This window comes from Bos grunniens, chromosome 19 (genome assembly GCF_055505025.1).
Source record: "Bos grunniens cultivar Pamir isolate PY7600 chromosome 19, Bosgru_T2T1.0, whole genome shotgun sequence".
NCBI lineage: Eukaryota > Metazoa > Chordata > Mammalia > Artiodactyla > Bovidae > Bos > Bos grunniens.
Window position 1 is genome coordinate 38525554 of NC_141183.1, and position 20012 is coordinate 38545565.

The window sequence follows — 20012 nt, forward strand, 5'->3', positions numbered from 1 at the left end:
GTGTGGTTCATTTGTCACAATTAATGAACCAGTGTTGATAGATTATTATTAACTAAACTCCATACTTCATTCAGATTTCCATAGTTATTTTGGGCTGTGCCATATGGCATGTGGGAATCTTAGTTCCCTGACCAGGGATCGAACCCATGTCCCTGGCAGTGGAAACATGGAGTCTTACCCGCTGGACCACCAGGGAAGCCTCAGATTTCCATAGTTTTTACCTGATATATGTTTTCCTGTTCCTCTTTCCTACCCTAGATAACCGCATTGCATTCAGTTGTCCTAAGTCTTGTCTGTTCTTGGAGAGTTTCTCAGTTTCCTTGTTTTTTGTGTCTTTTACAATTTTGGGGAATACCAGTCAGGTATTTTGTAGGATGTTCCTCAAATTGGAGTTGTCTAAAGTTTTTTTCTTGACTAGACTGGTGTTTTCAAAAAGAATACCACAGAGATGAAGTGCCCTTCTCATCACGTGCCAGTCGATAACCACACAACAGCACTGGTGATGTGAACCTTGATCCTTTGTTTAAGGCTGTGTTGACCAGGTTTTTCCACTGCAGAGTTACTGTTTTTCTCTTTTTCCTATCTTATCTTTGCTACTCACTTATAAATTTCATTCCCCACTCATGTGGGAAGGAAGGACTAGGCCTCACTTCCTGAAGGGGCCCCTATCTACTTATATTATTTGGAATTCATTTGTAAGGAAGATCTGTCACTTCTCCCATTTATTTGTTAATTCAATCGTTTATTCAGCATAGGTTTATATATTTTATAATTAGGGGTTAAAATATGTGTTAGGCGGGGTTCTGCAGGGAAGCGGAACCAGGAGGAGGATATACAGATATATCTGTGTCATGTGATTGTAGGAGCTGGCTAGTCCAAATTCTGCAGGACTGCTTGGAAGCCTGGAGATAAGTCTGTGTGGTAGTGCACGTCCTAAGGCAGAGTGCTGGCAGAATTTCTCTGGGGGGAGGTCAGTCTTTTTAAGAATTATGGCCTTCAGCTGAGTGGATGAGGCCCACTCACATTATGGAGGGTAATCTGCTTCACTGAAAGTCTGCTGATTTAAATTGTAATCTCAAAAAAAAAAATAAAATAAAATAAATTGTAATCTCATTTAAAGAAATAAACACCTTCACAGAAACATCTGGAGTAAGTTTGACCACATAATCTGAGTACCAGAATACTAGAGTGGATAGCCTTTCCCTTCTCCAGGGGATCTTCCCAACCCAGGGATCGAACCTGGTTTTCCTGCATTGCAGGCGGATTCTTTACCAACTGAGCTATCAGGAAAAACAGTTACTCTGCAGTGGAGAAACCTGACCAACACAGCCTTAAATAGTAATCTCGTTTAAAAAAATAAACACCTTCACAGAAACAATCTGGAGTAAGTTTGACCACCTAATCTGAGTACCATGGCCCAGGAATGTTGACATAAGTTAGTCATCATACATTTATTTTATTCCTTATATCATTAATGTTGTCTCTAAATTGTTGCAGCTTTGGTCATTGGGAATTCTTCCAGGCTCGCTTCTGTGTTCCTTTGACATGCACTCAGCCTTTTAGTTTTTAAGCACTTCTTGTTTTCTGATGACTCTAGGATGTGTCAGGCCTATCTTATATTTTCTCTGCCCCAGCCTTCAAGTCAGCTGTTTCTCCATGAATAATATCCAGAAACCAAGATCTGAGCATTGAAAGTGCTCATAGCTACTGGACTTCATTACTGTATAGGTCAGAAACACACACACACAGATAACTAACTTAGGTACATACACATCTATCCTGTCTCTGTATGTCCATCTGTGTATGTATTAAGTTACCCCTAGGTTCATACTGATGTTTCTGATTTTTAGTGATTGTGAATAAAGCTGCTGTGAACATTAATATACAGTTCAACTACCTTGAATAAATACCTAGGGTACAATTGCTAATTGTATGGTAAGACTGTTTAATTTGATAAAAAACTGCTAAATTGTCTTCCACAGTGACCATATCACACATTTTGGTTTAAACATGATACTATCCTAATGTGTTGTTCTGCCTCTTGATTTTTCACTTAATCTTTATTGGTACATAGAAACTTGTTCTTTTCAAATACAGTATGCCATTCTATGGCTAAAACAAAATTCAGTTTTTATTAAAATACTTATTTAAATTATAAAAATATTGCATATTCATGACAAAAATATAAGTTCTACCAGAGAGAATAAAATGAAAAGTCAGTCTCCCATCCATTCACCTCCCTCCTTTTCCTCCTCCAAAGGGAATTTCTAGTTCATGCTTCTGGTTACCACGATAGTTTATATGATTCATGACTAATTTCTCACTATGAAAGATGAAGACTTCCCTGGTGGTCCAGTGGTTAAGACTCTGCACTTCCAATGCAGGGGGCTCTGGTTTAATTCTTGGTAGAGGAACTAAGATCCCACGTGTGCTGGCCTGGCCCCAAAATAAATAAATAATTGAGCCCCCCTCCCCCAAGATCCTTGAATAAATAATCCATTAAAAAGAAAGATGTAGACTTTAAACTCTAATTCCCTTTCCTGATTTTTGTTTTATATATGTAGCTCTTCTAATGGTTGGCTTTATTAATGATTTATCTACCTTACATAAGGGCTTCCCCTGTGGCTCAGCTGGCAAAGAATCCACCTGCAATGCAGGAGACCTGGGTTCGATCCCTGGGTTGGGAAAATCCCCTGGAGAAGGGAAAGGCTACCCACTCCAGTATTCTGGCCTGGAGAATTCCATGGACTCTATAGTCCATGGGGTCGAAAAGAGCTGGACACGATTGAGCGACTTTCATTTTCTCTTTCCATAAGAGCTCTTGCTATGAAAGGTAAAGAAATTAGTTCACTTACTGTTTAGTGGTTTCTGTCCCCCCCATGCAGCTTTTAATTGTTTTTATATTGTCAAGTTTTATAGCATTTATATTCTTTTTTTTTTTATAACTGAAATAATGTTTTATGTAGTCTTGAAGAAGAACAGAAAACAGCGTTTATGTAATTTGTCGGGGTATTCATTATAATACCAAATATGGTTTGTACCTAACTAGCTGCTGTAGTTCCAGTCACTGAAACTTTGTTAATGGAGAATCTTTAAGTATCAAAGTCTTACTTCCTTCACTTTCACTTAGTTATTCTGGCTCATATGCAACTATTGTTTTCTCATAACCCACGTTGTCCTATTCCAGTATTTCTTAAATTTATAGTGTATGGGAGGTGAATTTTGAGTCCTTGCATATTGAAAAGTGCCTTTATTTTGTTCTCACATTTGATAGGTTTTCTGGGAATTGAATTCTTGAGTTGAAAATTTTTTCCCCATGGAACTTTGATGACATTTCATTGTATCCAGAATTCCTTATGAGAAGACAGTGAAAAAGAATGGCTCATGTCAAAGTATTGTTTCTGTGTAGATAAATTTTTGAAGTTCTAAAGGATATTCTTCATACTTGGAGTTCTAAAATTTTACCCATATGTGTCTCTTAAGTGTAAATGTTTTCCATTCATTGTTTTAGGCTCTCAATGGGCTCTTTTAGGCTGAAGGCTTAGGTCTGTATTTAGTTCAGAAATTCCCCTGCGTTGTGTTTCGAGCTTCTTTGCTCCAAACACGATAGTCAGGTGTTTGATCACTTTGTCTCCTTATTACCATTATCCATTTTCTGTTTTTTGTTATTATATCATGGAGATATCCTGCACTTTTTTTTTCCACATTAGTGACTTGGTCTTCAACCATGCCTGTTTTGTTTAGACTGGCCATTTTAATTTTCATTTGGCAATTGTATTTTTAATTTACAAGAGGTTAGTCTCTGCTCCACCTTCCCAGTGAAAGTCTATTTTTTATGACAGATTTATTGAGGCTTAATTTGAATACCATAAAATCTATTCATTTTAAGTGTACAATCAGTATGTTTAGAGTTGTGCAACCATCATCACAGTGTAATTTTAGAGCGTTTCTATCGCCTCAGCAAGAAACCTTATGCCCATTTGGAGACACTCCCCTTTGCCAGCCCCACACCCAGGCGACTACTAATCTACTTTCAGTCCCCCTAAACCTGCCTTTTCTAGGCATTTTATGTAAATGAGATAATAAGATGTGGGTTCTTTGTTACGGCTTTTTTCACTTGGCATGATATTTTTAAGACTGATGTGTGTTGTAGCATATGTTTCAGCATCATTCCTATTGAATTACCTTGGAACTTTTGTTGAAAATCTGTTGACCAACCTGTCATAGGTCTTTGGAGACTATGTATTCAGTTGTTGTTTAGTCTCTTAAGTTGCGTCTGACTCTTGTGGCCCCATGGAGTATAGCCCTCCAGGCCGCTCTGTCCATGGGATTTCCCAGGCGAGAATATTAGAGTGGGTTGCCATTTCCTCCCCATTGATACATATGTCTGTCCTTATGCTAGTATCACAGTTTGATTATTGCTGTGTAGTAAGCCCTAAAATCATGTAAGTCTTCTAACTTTGTTTTCCTTTTAAAAATTATTTAGGCTTTTAAAGGTCTTTTCAAGTCAGTTTGACACAATTTCTACAGAAAAACTTACTATGATTTTGAGTGGAATTACAGTTAACATATAGATTAATTTGAGGAGAATTGACATTTTAACAATATGGAGTCTTCCATGAACTTAGTAATTTCTCCATTTATTTAGAGTCTTTTAAATTTTTAGCATATTTGTCGTTTTTGCTGTATAGATTTTGTAGCTTTGTTAAGTGTACCCCTAAGTATTTCCTGTAGGAATACAACTGATATTTTTTCTTTTTCTTTTTTTTAAATTTTTATTGAAATGTAGTTGATTTAAAATGTAGTTTCAGGTGTACAGCAAAGTGAATCAGTTGCACATACAACCACTCTCTTTTAGACTCTCTTCCCATACAGGCCATCACAGAGGACTGAGTTGAGTGCCCTGTGCTGTATACCGTAGCTCCTTATTGGTTGTCTGCTTTGTGCGCAGCAGTGTTCACACGTTGATCCCAATCTCCTAGTTTATCCACACCCCCCGCCTGTAACTATAAGTTTGTTTTCTACATGTGTGACTATTTGTTTTGTAAATAAGTTTATTTGTACCATTTTTTTAAAAAGATTCCACATATAAGTGATCTCATATGATATTTGTCTCTGTCTTACTTCACTTAGAGTGACAATCTCTAGGTCCATCATGTTCTGGCAAATGGCAGCATTTCATTTTTTTTTTATGGCTGAGTAATATTCCATCACACATATGTATTTTTGTATTTTGACCTTGAACTGTGCAGCCTTGCTGAATTACTAGATCTAGTAGCCTTTTTATATTTTCCTTAAGAGTTTTTAAATACACAGCTGTGATCTCCGCATAAACACCATTTTACTTCTTCAATCTTTATACTTTTAAAATACTTTTTTTTCTTATGCTGGCCATGATTTGCAGTACAGTGTTGCATAGAAGCAATACAGTGGTTTCTCTTTGATTCATGGTTGTAAATCTGGATCACTGTTGCGGTACTCTGTTCTTGAGTTCTTAGCTCCAGGGCTGCTGTTAGGTCAGTTCTACATTTCCATGGTTGTCATACTGGAAGTTCTTTCTCTAACTCAAACTCTTTTAGCCATTTCAATAATTTTGTAAGCACCGAAGTTCTCATTAAGTTCCTTCTCCTTAAAGCACCAAATATATTTTCTGTTTTCTGCACCCTAAACCTTGACTGATAATGTTTCTATTTACCATATGGCTTGTTCTTAGGGTCCTTGGAGACTATTTCCTTATGGGCCAGGTAATAATTAACACTGGAGTAAAAAGATGGAATGGTCTGGTCAGTCTTCTTAATGGTTCCTTCATGATCTAATTCCACTTATGAACGAGCTGTATAGAAACTTTTTCTCTATAGAGATTGGGAAGGCAGTGTTATCTCAAAGATGATATGGTTATATTCTCTAAAGAGTGTTTTAAATAACTAACAGTGGCCCTGCCATTTAATTATAAGTTGCTTCTTTCAGTCCCTGGGTGTAAATTTTTATAAATAGTTTAATTTGGGGGAGTACAGCAGAAAGTACTCCTCAAAACCAGGCATTCTGTGAATGCTTTGTTACTTGTTTTGAAATGTTCAAGGTGGTTTCTTGACAGGGTTGTTAGCTAGTTAGCTAAGCCATACTATAAGGGATAGGAATTTGCTCATTTGTGTATAAGAAAGGATTTTGAAAAACTTCTAGGCCTAATTTACTTTTTATCAGAGGTAGTCTTGTTCTTCAGGTAAGTATTTGAATGCTGACTTTAAATATTAGTGGGCTTGGGAGACACTGAAAAAATTGTTTCTTGAACGAAGTTCATTTGTTTAGCGTGAAAGATAGTTAAATTTGTAATTGCCATCATATACAGGTTCATATAGCAGGAGTTGGGAAGAGCATTGCTGAGGAAGTACTATCCAAGCTAAGACTAAAGGATGGTTATAGGAACTAGCCAGATGTTTGGAAAGGCCAGGACAATTGAGTCAACAAAAAGAGATCCAGAATGGCTAGGCGTGGTGCTGCCATGCGTCACTGAAGCCTGTTAAGCCATTCTAAGTATCCACTGGAGTATCTTCTCTTTAGTAATAGGAGCTCATTAAGGCTCCCTAGAAGATGTGTGTGTTCTACTGTAGGTGTTTTTGCTCTGTTGGTCACACAGAGTATACATATCTGTGCTGTTTCTACTTGGTTAGTGAGTATAGTCTGAAATTTGCTGCTACCATATTCAGTTACGATAAACAAGATTAAATTACAGTTTTTGAGGATTGACTAAAGTCTCTGCAGTCTTTTTCTCTCTCTTTATTTTTATTTAAAAAACCAAAAAACCCACTCCCTGTTTATAGAGGGAGTGTTTAGAGTGTTTTTTGAAAATTTTTACTTATTAATTTTACTTAACTCCATCACCCTCCCTCTCAGCATTGGATGGGAGGAGTCTTAACCATTAGACTGCCAGGGAAGTGCAGGGGGTTCTTAAATGGATAGCGTAGTCTGGAATCCTCTGAAATTTTATATTCATAATTGTACATTTAGTGGAGGGAGAGGAAGATCTGTCTCTTAATTTAGATTCTGAGGTTTGAAACCACTTGCCTGCTGATCTCCCTTTGTCCTCTCCTCCTGCAACGAATTAAATATCAGTGTTATGGATACCCTTAGATTGTCCTCAGACTGCTGCCTCAGACACCTACCCTGCTGCACACCTACTCTCCGCAGAGGTGTTTTTCTTTACTGAACTGGGCTGGGGAGAGATCGCTCCTGTCGCCACCTGTGGAGATAATGCTGTCAGCAGCAACCCTGTGGAATTCATTGAGAGTTGTGAAGATGTTCTATAACACTGTCCTTTTTAAGGGGACCTGTAGGAGTAAGTGCATTTTTTTTGTTAGCCGTGCAGATAATTCTATTTAATCAGAAAAATAATTTTTCAACCTTAGTGGTAATTAGTTGTGTGACCATCTGATTATGTTTCTTTTTTCATACCAGTTGCTAGAAATCTTGAATTAATTGAACTAGTCATTCATCAGAAATTAAGCACCTATTAGCTTGGAGCCAAAATTGTAGGCTATTAACCCTGTGAATGTAGAGGACTGTGATACGTATTTTTAATGCATTTTTTATATTACTCTTATTTCTGATTTCACTTAATGTTCCTATGTTTCCCTTTTTCTCATCTATTTCTCATTTATGTGTTCTATGTTTCTTTGTAAAGCACTTTATTCTTGAGGGCAAGACAGAATATTAAGAACAAACCCTAAACATTCTGATTTAGCAGCTTCCCTTTGGAAAAATGTTTTTTCTGTCCTGTTTGTTTCTCTATATAACAAACATACATTTTATTTGGGGGTGTTCCTATCTTTTCCCCATCTTTGCTTAGTAAAATAAACTCATCCTTTAAGGTAAAGGACCAGTTCAGATGTTTTTGTTTTTTAGAAATCCCTGTCCCTTGCCATAATAAGTTGCACTGGGTTGTTGGCATTGAGCATATGTCTCAAGTAGGGTCTGAGTATTTTTAGTGAACTTTTACCTTCTCTACTTAGTATTTTCTTTGTCCTTAAAGCACTTATCATTTTGTACTTGATGATTATTAGGTACACGTTTGCTTTTGCCTCCATGTATGATTATTAAATGTCAGTCTGCTATTAGTATCCTATTTCTTAATCCCTATTCCTGTCCTTCTCTCCTCAGTCACGTATAATTTTTTGTAGTGATTCTGTTAAGCTGCCGACAACCATGGTAACCATATGGAAGACTGGATGCTTATATAGTTGAACAGTTATAATTGTAGTGATGTTTGATTGGTTCACAAGAACCATGATGGACAGTCTACTAGTTTGCATCAGGGTTCTTAATTGATCCAACTCCAAAAAATAATCACTTGAATGAAGACATCAATATATTAAGTTCGTAGGAATCAAAAGAATTGAATAACCATTAGGTTCATTGATAAAATCAGGACTTAGAAAGTTTTCTATAGTTGGGCGGAAAATTTGCTAAAATAATAATTGTATTTGTCTTTAAAAAAAAGAAAAAAGCTTTTTCAGGGTGAAGTTAGGGAGACTTAGCTTAGCGATAAGTAGCTTGAAAGAAAAAGACTTCTATTGATCACTTTTTGTGTTAGTCAATAAATTAGGTTGTGCTGTGGTTAAAAAACACACACAGACTTGAAAATCGCAGTGGCTTCAAACACAAATGTTTATTCCTTATTGGCTCAGGTTGCCAGAGGTCTCTGCTTGTTGAGATTACTCAGTAGTGGTGCAGCTACCATCTCAAACATTGCCAGAGAGGTGGTGTTTTTCTGGAGGTTTTGTTCAATTAGCAGTTAAATGCTCTGGCCAGAAGTGAATGGAGGCACTTCAGTTAGAAGTCATTGACCAACCAATTCTAGACACAGGGGTCCTCTCAACCACTAGGGGGCCAAGAAAGGTATGTTAATTGTGTGCCTGCATGGGAAGAGAACCAGAAGTATTTGACAATAGCGTTAATGACTACTGCATTATATTACCAGCACATAACAGTACTTTGCTTGACATATAGTATACCTTGAATGGATGGCATTGTTCAAGTAGCTGCTAAGTTTAAATCTTTGGTAGGGATGTTAAGGAATTGCTAGAAGGTTAAACTCAATTTTAGAAGAGCTAAGTAGTCCTTTTCTCAAATTTCTACAGTTGTATTTCTTCCTCTTTGGTATCTTTTTCTCAGGCATCTTTCTTCATTTTCTCTGTACCTCCTTTCTAAATTCTTATTTAAAGTATGAGTTAAGATGAAACCACAGTATCTTACCTACTTTGAAGGACCATGAAAACTGAGTTTGTTGGCTGTCTACTCCATATACTTAGGATTATTTCAGTTGAGGTCTGGGTGTAATGTTCATACTGTTGACTTGCATTAATATTTGATGTTCATTGGATTAGTGTAAAGAATAATTTACACCTAAAGACTTTTCAGTAGGTAGAAAATACACCTAAGATGAGAACTAAAATTGGTCTTCACAGTTATGGCAGTAAATGCTACTTGTATTTTATATTCATTTTTATAAAGAGAATAAAGTGGTAAGTTATAAAGAAGTTCTGAATACTGTATTATTGAAACCTCAGTAGCAGATATGAGCATCCTATTAGTAATCATAATGTGAAAATAGTTTGAAAAGTGCAGTCTTGAATTATTCAGTACTTCTATTTCAAATTATGGGAAATATCTATTTTATGATTTTGAATAGAGCCATAGGTTGTTTACTTAAATAAGGATGGCTGTGTTCTTCCTCCCTCTTCTCAATTAGAGGCTGTGGAATTTGTTCTATTTTTACTTGTGGATCTGCGTACTGAAGCTGTCTCTGATTTCATGCTCTGAAGATCAACAAGAGATCTTCTCTTGTAAGATGAGAATTGTGTAATAGGTGACTATTAGACGAGTAAACAAGTCTTAGTAAGTCAGTAAACATTTATTGAAGTTTTTTTCGGTAAAAGCAATTCTGTACTGTATGTCTCTTGGTACTGTGAATAAAGATAACTGAATAATAAATTCAATGGCTAGCTTTATGCCTGATAAGTAATTTCTAGAAGTAATTTTTTATAGTATTATTGAAGCTTTATTTTCTTTTTTTAACTTTCTTTATGTTTAGTTTTTAAACTTTTTTAAAGTGATCAATGAAAGTAATACATATGAAATATTTACACTGTTGGAAATAAGCCAGTGCTACTGCTACTGCTAAGTCACTTCAGTCGTCTCCGACTCTTTGCGACCCCAGAGACGGCAGCCCACCAGGCTCCTGTCCCTGGGATTCTCCAGGTAAGAAGCAACCCACTCCAGTACTCTTGCCTGGAAAATCCCATGGACGGAGGAGCCTGGTAGGCTGCAGTCCATGGGGTCACTAGGAGTCGGAGACAACTGAGTGACTTCACTTTCACTTTTCACTTTCATGCATTGGAGAAGGAAATGGCAACCCACTCCAGTGTTATTGAATTTGAAAGAAGTCTTGCAAATCAAATTTAATCTTCATTTTCATTATAAACTGAAAGTGAAGTGGTACTGTTAAAATTCAAATTGGGCAACATTTATATGTTTTCAAGACATTGAATCTGCTTGGGGCTTGGTTTGAAAAGATCTGGGGGGAGCATGCTGCACAGCTTGTGGGATCCTTAGTTTCCCCACCAGGGATCGAACTCCGGCCCTGGCAGTGAAAGCTGTTTGGTTATTGATTGGGCTTCTTGTTTGGAGATTATTTGAAGTACAGACTGTGTTGTTGTGTGCTCAGTGTTAATAGCAATAACTAGGTACTCTTTGACTACTGTTTATTCCTCGTTAACATGCTTTACTATCAAGGATAACCTTGGCTCTGCCTTCAGTAAATGAAGGACGTAGTACTGTTTTAGAAACCAGCAGGAGCACCGGCATATTTGTTTGCCTCAGTTTTTTCTTTTGGCTGATAGTCATTGCTATTTTTTTCCAGAGACATCCCTAGAGCTTTAGTCTCTAAAGTTTATATCTGTTGAAATGAAAGAAATTTACCAGTAATATGTGCTTTTTCCCCTTCTTGAAAAAAAGGTTGAAGAAGAGTATAGTGAAATCTACTCTCTTATATAGGAAAAGAGGACTTGGCCTTGTTTTAAAGTTTTATCACTTTTAAGTGGTTGAATCATGTGAAAGCTATCTCACATAGCACGTTCAGCTCAAAGTGCTGACATATCAAATTTAATGTCTAAATTTAATTCTATAGTCATTTAGCAAATATTTGAGTGCTTGCTTTTGTAAGCATTATAGTACTTTAAAGAACAGAACATAAAAATCTTGCTGGCACAGAGTTTAACATTTAGTATGGGAAGACAGGTAATCAACTGGATAATTAAGTTAAAATGTGGTGTGTTAAATAATAAGTACCCTGAAGAGGAAATAAAGTGGGGAAAGAAGATGGAAAGTTGAGGGTGGAGCACTGGTGTCTTGGAGGCCAGGCTTCCCAGGCAGAGAGGCTCTGAGGTGGGAGGAGGGGCCTGGTTTGTCAGTAGACAGCAAGATGCGGTCTTTATAGGTAAGGACTTTGGGTTTTATGCTGAGACAGACCATTACAAGGTTTTCAGCATAAGAGTTTACATGATTGGATATACATTTTAACAGGATCACACTTGACTTGTGATGCTTACTATATAGACCGCAGGGAGACAAGGACAGAAAGTCATGAGACTTGAGCAGTAAATCAGAAGAGATAGGACATTCCCTTGGACCAGGATGGTGGCAATGGAGATGATAAATTGTTGAGTTTGGGGATGTATTTGCTAAATAGAGTGGTCAGGATTTATGATGAGCTAGATTTTAGGTGAAGTGGGGGGTGTGTGTGTGTGTGTGTGAGAGAGAGGGGGAGAGAGAGAGAGAGAGAGAAAGTATCCAGGATGACTTCAGTTTTTAGCCTAGCAGCTGAAAGAATGGAGTTGTTATTAACTGCAGTGGAAAAGACTGCAGGACAAGATGGAGGGATTACAAGGGGCTCAGTTCTGAATGTACCGATTTTGATTGGGGTTCCTTTATCTTTCCTTCAGGGAACCTCAGCCCATCATAAAATCTGTACTAGTTTGTACCCCAATTTTAAACCAGGTTCACCTTTCATAGAAGGTATGAGCAGCACGTGCTTTCGTTTCCCTGAATGGTTCTTGAGGGTTAAGCTGCTGGTCTGCCTGAAGTGCAAAAGTAAGTTAGGTTTAGGGGAGTAAGATGACTTATATTGACTGAAAGTTGCTGTATTTTTGACCCAGAAAATTTAAAAAAATTATTTGCTTATTTTTTAAATCCTATTTTGCATTTAACTTTTCTAATACATCTGAAACTAATGTGACAAACATGTGACAATATTTTTGTTACAATTAGTTTTCCTAGTAAGTGTTCAATAACTCACTATTTGCCATATATATTGATATTTTCATTATTATATCGTATTAAGGTGGTTTATTTCCCTGCTGATTTTCAAAAATAGGTATTTGTTTATCTAATAACATGTTTACTTACCTATTTCTCCTTTCCTATTTTAAAATTATGAATTATTTTGAGTATACCAGAAAACTGCTGTGGCAAACAGTAATGTACCCACATTCTAAAATAGCAAATAATAACATTTTGTTGTATTTGCTTCTGATATTTTTAAGTAAAATTTGTAGTAATTTACAAAAATCACTCCTCAGTTCCATTCTCTACTTTCTCTTCTCCTCTTGAGCTAATCATTTTTGAAGCTAATATGTATCTGTGTGTTTATAAATTTATATGCATGTATAAATAAAATTTTACTTAGTATTTTGTGAGTTTTAAGATACTACAAATATCATATAGTTTACACTATATATTTTAATTTATCAGTATCTTTTACAAGTCGCTTTTTTATTTAATATAACTTTTAGTCTATCTTAATACTTATAGACCTTATTTAACTACTGTAGAGTATTTCTGCATATGAGTGACAATTGACATCTTTATATTGATGAATATTTAAATTGTTTGCATATTTACGTACCATCTTTCGTGTCATTTTCGGCATATAACTGGAATGTAGAATGTCTAATTTTAAAAATTTAATGAGTTTGTATTTTAGAATTAAGTTTAAACCATTTAAATTTATAGTAATAACTTAATATATTTGAATTTATTTTCCCACCTTCTTTTCCTTTCTGCCCATATGATCTTTCTTGCTCCTCCCTCTCTACTCTGTGTCTCTTTTCATCTCTTTTTTGTCCATTCTTGACTGTGCTGGATTGTTTTCTTCATTGCTTTTTATTTGTTTGTGTTTTCTTAGCTGATTTGGAAGGTTTAGATTTCATTTGACAAGATTGGTTTCCAAGGTGGCTCAGTGGTAAAAGAATCTGTCTGTCAGTGCAGGAGCCAAAAGAGACTCAGGTTCCACCCCTGGGTTGGGAAGATCCCCTGGAGGAGGGCATGGCAACCCACTCCAGTTATTCTTCCCTGGAGAATCCCATGAACAGAGGAGCCTGGCAGACTACAGTCTGTGGGATCACAAAGAGTCAGCACAAGCGCAATTTGACATTAAATCACTTTAGATGGTGACTGCAGCCATGAAATTAAAAGACGCTTACCCCTTGGAAGGAAACTTATGGCCAACCTAGATAGCATATTCAAAAGCAGAGACATTACTTTGCCAACAGAGGTTTGTCTAGGCAAGGCTGTGGTTTTTCCAGTAGTCATGTGTGGATGTGAGAGTTGGACTGTGAAGAAAGCTGAGTGCCGAAGAACTGATGCTTTTGAACTGTGGTGTTGGAGAAGACTCTTGAGAGTCCCTGGGACTGCAAGGAGCTCCAACCAGTGCATTCTAAAGGAGATCAGTCCTGGGTGTTCTTTGGAGGGAATGATGTTAAAGCTGAAACTCCAGTACTTTGGCTACCTCATGCGAAGAGTTGACTCATTGGAAAAGACTCTGATGCTGGGAGGGATTGGGGGCAGGAGGAGAAGGGGAAGACAGAGGATGAGATGGCTGGATGGCATCACTGACTCCACGGACGTGAGTCTGGGTGAACTCCAGGAGTTGGTGATGGACAGGGAGGCCGGGCGTGCTGCAATTCATGGGGTCGCAAAGAGTTGGACACGACTGAGCGACTGAAGTGAACTGAACTGAAAGAAGCCATATAGACATCATATATGATCAGTTTATCATATATGATCAGGAATTCAGTGAAGAGTGTGGCTCAGCTGGTAAAGAATCTTCCTGCAATGCAGGAGACCTGGGTTCAATCCCAGGGTTGGGAAGATCCCTTGGAGAAGGGAAAGGTTACCCGCTCTAGTATTCTGGCCTGGAGAATTCCATGGACTGTATAATCCATGGGGTCGCAAAGAGTCAGACACAACTGAGCGACTTTCACTTTCAGTGAAGTGTATGGCTTAGAGACATAAACTGGGGAACTGTTGGTGTATAGATTGTGTACAAACCATGAAACTTGGATAGGGTCAGTAAGAGAAGGGGATTAAGGACCAAGTTTTGGGGCACACCAGCACTAAAAAGTCAGAGAAATTATCAGAAACTAGGGAAGGAGAGTGAGGGAGAGTGGTCAGGGAGGTAAGTGGAAAACCAAAATATGGTGGCCTTATAAGCCAAGTTAAGACATTTTAGGAAGGAGGAAGATCAGCTGTGTCAAGTAGGAGATCAAGTGAGACAAGGCTTGATAAATGACTAGTAGAGGTGAGTGGAGACTTTGCAAAGGACAGTTTCAGTGCCAGTGGTGGGGCAAAAGCCAAACGGGTGTGAACTTGAGTGAACAGAAGGGGAGGAACTGGAGACCAGGAGTGCAGATAACGCCTAAAAGTTGTGTTCCTAAACTGGGGGAGCAGAGAAATGGGACAGTAACTGGAGCAAGCGTGGGCTTTTTTTGTGTGTTTGTAAAGCTTGGAAATGATTGCATGTATGTTGATGGGATTGAATTCAGTAGAGGGAAGAACTGATGACACAGGAGAGGTTAGGAATTTCTTCAGCAATGTCTGAGTGGGGGAAATTAGATGGGATCTAATTACTGCCCAGTTTGGAAGCCTTAGCTAGGAGGATGAGCAGCTAGCTCATCAGAGTTAACACCAGAGACGGTGGAGTAATGAGTCCATGGGAAGATATTCCGGGAAGAGGGTGGGTTTGTATACAATGTGGAAAATTTTAGTACTTATCTCATAGGATTTTTGTGAGTATTCAGTAGGTTAATACTTGTAAAGGGATGATTATAGAACATAGCAAAGTACTTGATAATTGTTGACTAGTATCATCACTTGTACAGGTAACTGTAAACTAGTGTGTGAAATTGTTAAGGTTGTAGTATTTGTTTATAAAGTCACAGGGTTATTTACTTGACCAGTTAATTTAAATCTCTTGTGTTTAAGAGGGACCATGTCTATAGGGTCCATCTCTAAATATTTATTTTATATCTTAGAATATTGTTGTCCAGTGTTGAACATTCAGTTAGCAAATGATGGATGCTCAAAACATAATTTTATGTTTTTATACTTTATAATTTTATAAATACAAAAATAATTTAGGGGCAAAGATGTTGGGGTTAGGTGCAAACCCTAATTCTGGAAGTTGGGTTGGGGTTAGTACTTATCCTATGAGATAAGTACTAAAATTTTCCACATTGTGTACAAATCCACCCTCTTCCTGAATATCTTCCCATGGACTCATTACTCCACCTTCTCTTGTGTTACTCTGATGAGCTGGCTGCCCATGCTCCTAGCTAAGGCTTCCAAACTGGGCAGCACCTTTAGGGTGCTTAGGGTTCCAAACCCTAACTTAGGGAAGTTCCAAACCCTAACTTAGGGAAGTTATAAACACCTAAGTGTTGGGGTTAGGTGCAAACCCTAATTCCGAAAATTCTGGCTGTTCATTTGAGCTAGATGGATCAGTTCAATAATTTCTGGTTATGCTGTCGTTTCTTTGCAAAGATGCTGGCCACTAGAGGTGCTACTCACACAGAATATTAATTTAAAGCACATCCCAGAAAGACAGAATTTTCATAGTTCTAATCAGAAACATTGTAATTTTATGTTACAGTTTTGAAAGTGGTACGCTTTCTTTAATATGTGGGTAAAAGTCCCTTTATCAAAACTGTCAAATAGAAAAATCCTTTTTATATTTTGGTTAGAAGTTACAGAGAAATAATATATATTTATATAAATTGTAATCACAATTTTAGGACTGATCGTAAAGCTGGGGCAGATAATCTAGGAATATTAGAGGGAGAACTGGATCCTGGAGATGCTTGGGAAATCTACTCAGACTCTCACCTGGCTTTAATTATGTTAATATTTTGAAAATGAGACGGAGTATGCTTAAAACAGACAAGTACATCAGTATCATTTTAGAGTGATATGGGGGTGAAAGGTTAAAAAAGGAGATAAGGAAGTCTGATCAGTGAACCCAGAGCTGCTTTTTAGAGGCAGGGTTTCTGTGATGGAGAAACAGATCTTGGCATATAGAACCCCAGATTCTGACCAGATTGTTGTGTAACAAGTAATAGAGCTACGATACATAGATTGGGAAAGACAAGACCTAGAATGTAAAAACTTTTAGAAGGCTTTTAACTGATCTGGCAAAGAGAGGAAGTTAAAGGAAGTTAAAGATTTAAATCAAGAGCCAGTAATTGGTAAGAATTTAAAATTTACTGTTTGAAACACCTTTGTACCTAAATTATTTTTGTATTTATAAAATTATAAAGTATAAAAACAAAAATATGCTTTGAGCATCCATCATTTGCTAACTGAATGTTCAACATTGGACAGTATTCTAAGATATAAAATAAATATTTAGACATGGACCTTGTAGTCAATAAAACCATATCAAGGAAGTAATATACCATAAGAAAAAGTTATTGTGCTCTAGGTTTTTATAAGAGGAAGAGGGTACCTTCAGTTAAAAAGAGTTCATGGAGGAAGTAGCATTGGGTAATGGCTCTTGAAAATGGAAGATAGAAATGTTGATGAGAATATTTTAGGTAACAGAACATATAATAATGATAGGAAAGAGTTGGTAGTGTATTAGATAGGAAAGAGTAGTCCTATAAATAGTTCAGGTTAAAATTAAATCCAAGTAAATGTCTCAGAGCAGTTTTTTCCCCGTTCTTCTTTCTTTTAATCCACCACTGAATCCTTTGGAAGTTTGTGGGTGAGGTGGGTAGGAAGTGGAAGAGGGTTGAGAGGGTGAAGCAGAAAGCTATGGTAACCATTTAAAGAAGTTACTTTTTTTAATTATGAAAGAGTATGCTTGAAAAGCATAGGAATATAGAAGTGAAGAAAAAAACTGTAAGCAGTGAGAAAAATACTGTGGCCAATTTATGTTCTTAGTTTTTAAAATTAAAATTAGTTTTGTTAAAAATTGCAACAAGACAGAAAAAGTCAAATTTTCTTGGAATAGTATTTCTTAGATTTCTTAAAAACAAATGAGCCTCCTTTGTGTTTTCTATGTTATCTCTTTCTGAAACTTATGTTAATGGGATGATAGACTTGTTGATGTTGGAAGAGTAAGGTGAACAGTGGGAAGAAAAGTAGGAGATGCAGTCAGACAGCTAAAGGGGAGGATGTGGGCTATTATAAGGACATGGGCCTCTGCTCTAAGTGAGGTGGAGAGCTGAGAAGGGTTTTCAGCAGGGGAGAGAAATGATCTGACTCTTACTGTAGCAGGCTCACTCTGACACAAGACTGCAGCTCAGCCTTTCTGAATAAGAGATGGGATTATTCAGAATTGCAGTTAGAATAGTTTTAGCAGCTAGAAAAATTTTTCTACAATTCAGATGATTTTATAGCTGTATTTTTTTAGCTCAAACTTAAAAATATTTTTCTTTTTGTATGTATTTTAAGTAAAATTTTAGTGTTTTAGTTTTCAATAGCTTATATTAATTTTATCAGTTAATAATAGTTGTATATTTAACATATATTTTAGTGAAAGTACATTTTCTTGATATTTCACAGTTAACACTTTTGCATTGAGATGATTATTTTTACAAATTCTACAAACTTGTTAAAAGTTCTGAACAGTTTAAAATGCAAATATTAATGCTGGTATTTTGATATTAAGTGAAAAAACACTGGCATCTCTTTGCTCTAGAGTCATTTTGTCAGGTTTTACTCACCACTGTCCCTCATCCTGCCCTTCAGTACTTTGCAGTTTTGATTGAGTGCATTGCATTGAATTTATAGATTGATTAAGGGTGGTTGGACAAGAACAAAAATCTGGCTTCCCATGTAATCCCAGCTTTCAGTGGGCATTTTATTTATTTTTAAGACTAGCTCAACATTTTTCTGTTAGACTTGAGTTGCTTATGGGTACAGGATTATTTTTCCACTTTTTAAAATTAGTTTATATTTATACATGTATAAGAAAGCTGTTATGTATTTAATTTTGTAATTGCCCTCTTTGTTTAGTTTTTCATTTGGTTTTGTTAGTTTTCCTAGCTATACAATAATCATATTCAAATCTCCTCTTTAAATATGTTTTTGAACCTGAATACATTGCTTAATTTTTCTAAAACTTTGCTAAATGTTTTACTATTATTTATTAATAATAGCTTTTTAAAAATATAAATGTTATATGCTTTCATTTTTATTTTTCTTTCCTCAAAAAAAATGAGTGATTTTTTTTTTAATGAATTTTATTATTACTCATCTTCAATTACTTTCATAATAGCTGTCATGGCAAGCATCCTTGTTTTGTTACTAGACTTCAGTGAGACTACTTCTAATTTTTGCCTTACAGGCTTAATGTATTATGTGTGTATGTAAAATCTTTATCATAATATACAACTTCATGTGTATTATATGGTATGTCTTTCTTCAAAATATTGGTACTATATCCACCTCTATTTTATTGGGATTCTCTTTCCTTTTAATTGGGAGTGTATATTGCACTTTTTAAAAAATAGCTGCATTTCTTTTATTTGTAAAACTTTTTTGGCCTTGCCTTGAGGCATGCAGGATCTTAGTTCCTTGACCAGGGATTGAACTTGCACCCTTTGCAGTGGAAGCACCAAGTCTTCACCGGTGGACTGCCAGGGAACTCTCTGTATTGTCATTTTATGAAAAAATGTCAACAATAAAAATGAATGCCCTTTCTCACTTGATCTCAATGTGATGTTAGCTCAAAAGATTGAGCCTCTGTTGTATTTGTGGAAGAGTGACACACCCTTTAAGTTCATTGTTGGATTGTATTTGTTCTGTTGTTTTGTCACCCAGTTGTGTCTGACTCTTTGTGACCCCATGGACTGCAGCACATTCTGTCCCTGGTTATCTCCCAGAGTTTGCCTAAGTTCATGTTCATTGCATCAGTGATGCCATCCAGCCATCTCATCCTCTGATGCCCTCTTCTCCTTCTGCCCTCAGTCTTTCCCAGTGTTGGGGACTTTTCCAGTGAGTCGTCTGTTTGCATCAGATGACCAAAATACTGGAACTTCAGCTTCATCATCAGTCTTCTAGTGAATATTCAGGGTTGATCTCCTTTAAGATTGACTGGTTTGATCTCCTTGCTGTCCAAGAGACTTTCAGGAGCCTTCTCCAGCACCACAGTTGGAAGGCATCAGTTCTTTGGTGCTCTGACTTTTTTATGGTCCAGGTCTCAAAACCACTGGGAGACGTGACCACTGGGAAGACCGTAGCCTTGACTATACGGACCTTCGTCGGCAGAGTACTGTTTCTGCTTTTCAACACTGTCTAGGTTTGTCAAAGCTTTCCTGCCAAGAGGCAGTTGTCTCCTGACTTTGTGGCTGCAGTCACCATCCGCAGTGATTTTGGAGCCCAAGATGAGGAAATCTGTCACTACTTCCACCTTTTCTTCCCTTTCTGTTTGCCATGCAGTAATGGGGAAGGGGGTGGATGCCATGATCTTAGTTTTTTAATATTTAGTCTTAAGCCAGTTCTTTATCTCTACTCATCACCCTCATCAAAAGGCCCTCTAGTTCCTCTTTGCTTTCTGCCATTCGAGTGTATCATCTGCATATCTGAAGTTGTAGATGTTTCTCCCACCTATCTTGATTTCAGCTTGTAACTTAACCCAGCCCAGTATTTCTCATGATGTGCTCAGCATATAGGTTAAA

The 20012-nt window shown here is 36.9% G+C and overlaps 1 protein-coding gene and 1 long non-coding RNA gene across 3 annotated transcripts in view; both read left to right on the forward strand.

Annotated features, from left to right (window-relative positions):
- The window catches only part of UBE2G1 (ubiquitin conjugating enzyme E2 G1), an 88124-nt gene that overhangs the window by 15906 nt on the left and 52206 nt on the right, over positions 1-20012 (forward strand). The window contains exon 1 of one of the 2 annotated variants that reach the window (XM_086359574.1): positions 6494-7333. The exons of the other annotated variant lie outside the window; for it this stretch is intronic. Within the exon in view, the coding sequence (XP_086215700.1) occupies positions 7249-7333 (85 nt within the window). The 5' untranslated portion in view covers positions 6494-7248. Of the gene's footprint in view, positions 1-6493; positions 7334-20012 lie in introns of those variants that run through there. 2 annotated transcript variants of the gene reach the window in all.
- LOC147352262 (uncharacterized) lies at positions 11381-12202 on the forward strand. Its single transcript, XR_015148053.1, has 2 exons — positions 11381-11491; positions 11997-12202. It is a non-coding gene; the product is annotated as an uncharacterized LOC147352262 (long non-coding RNA).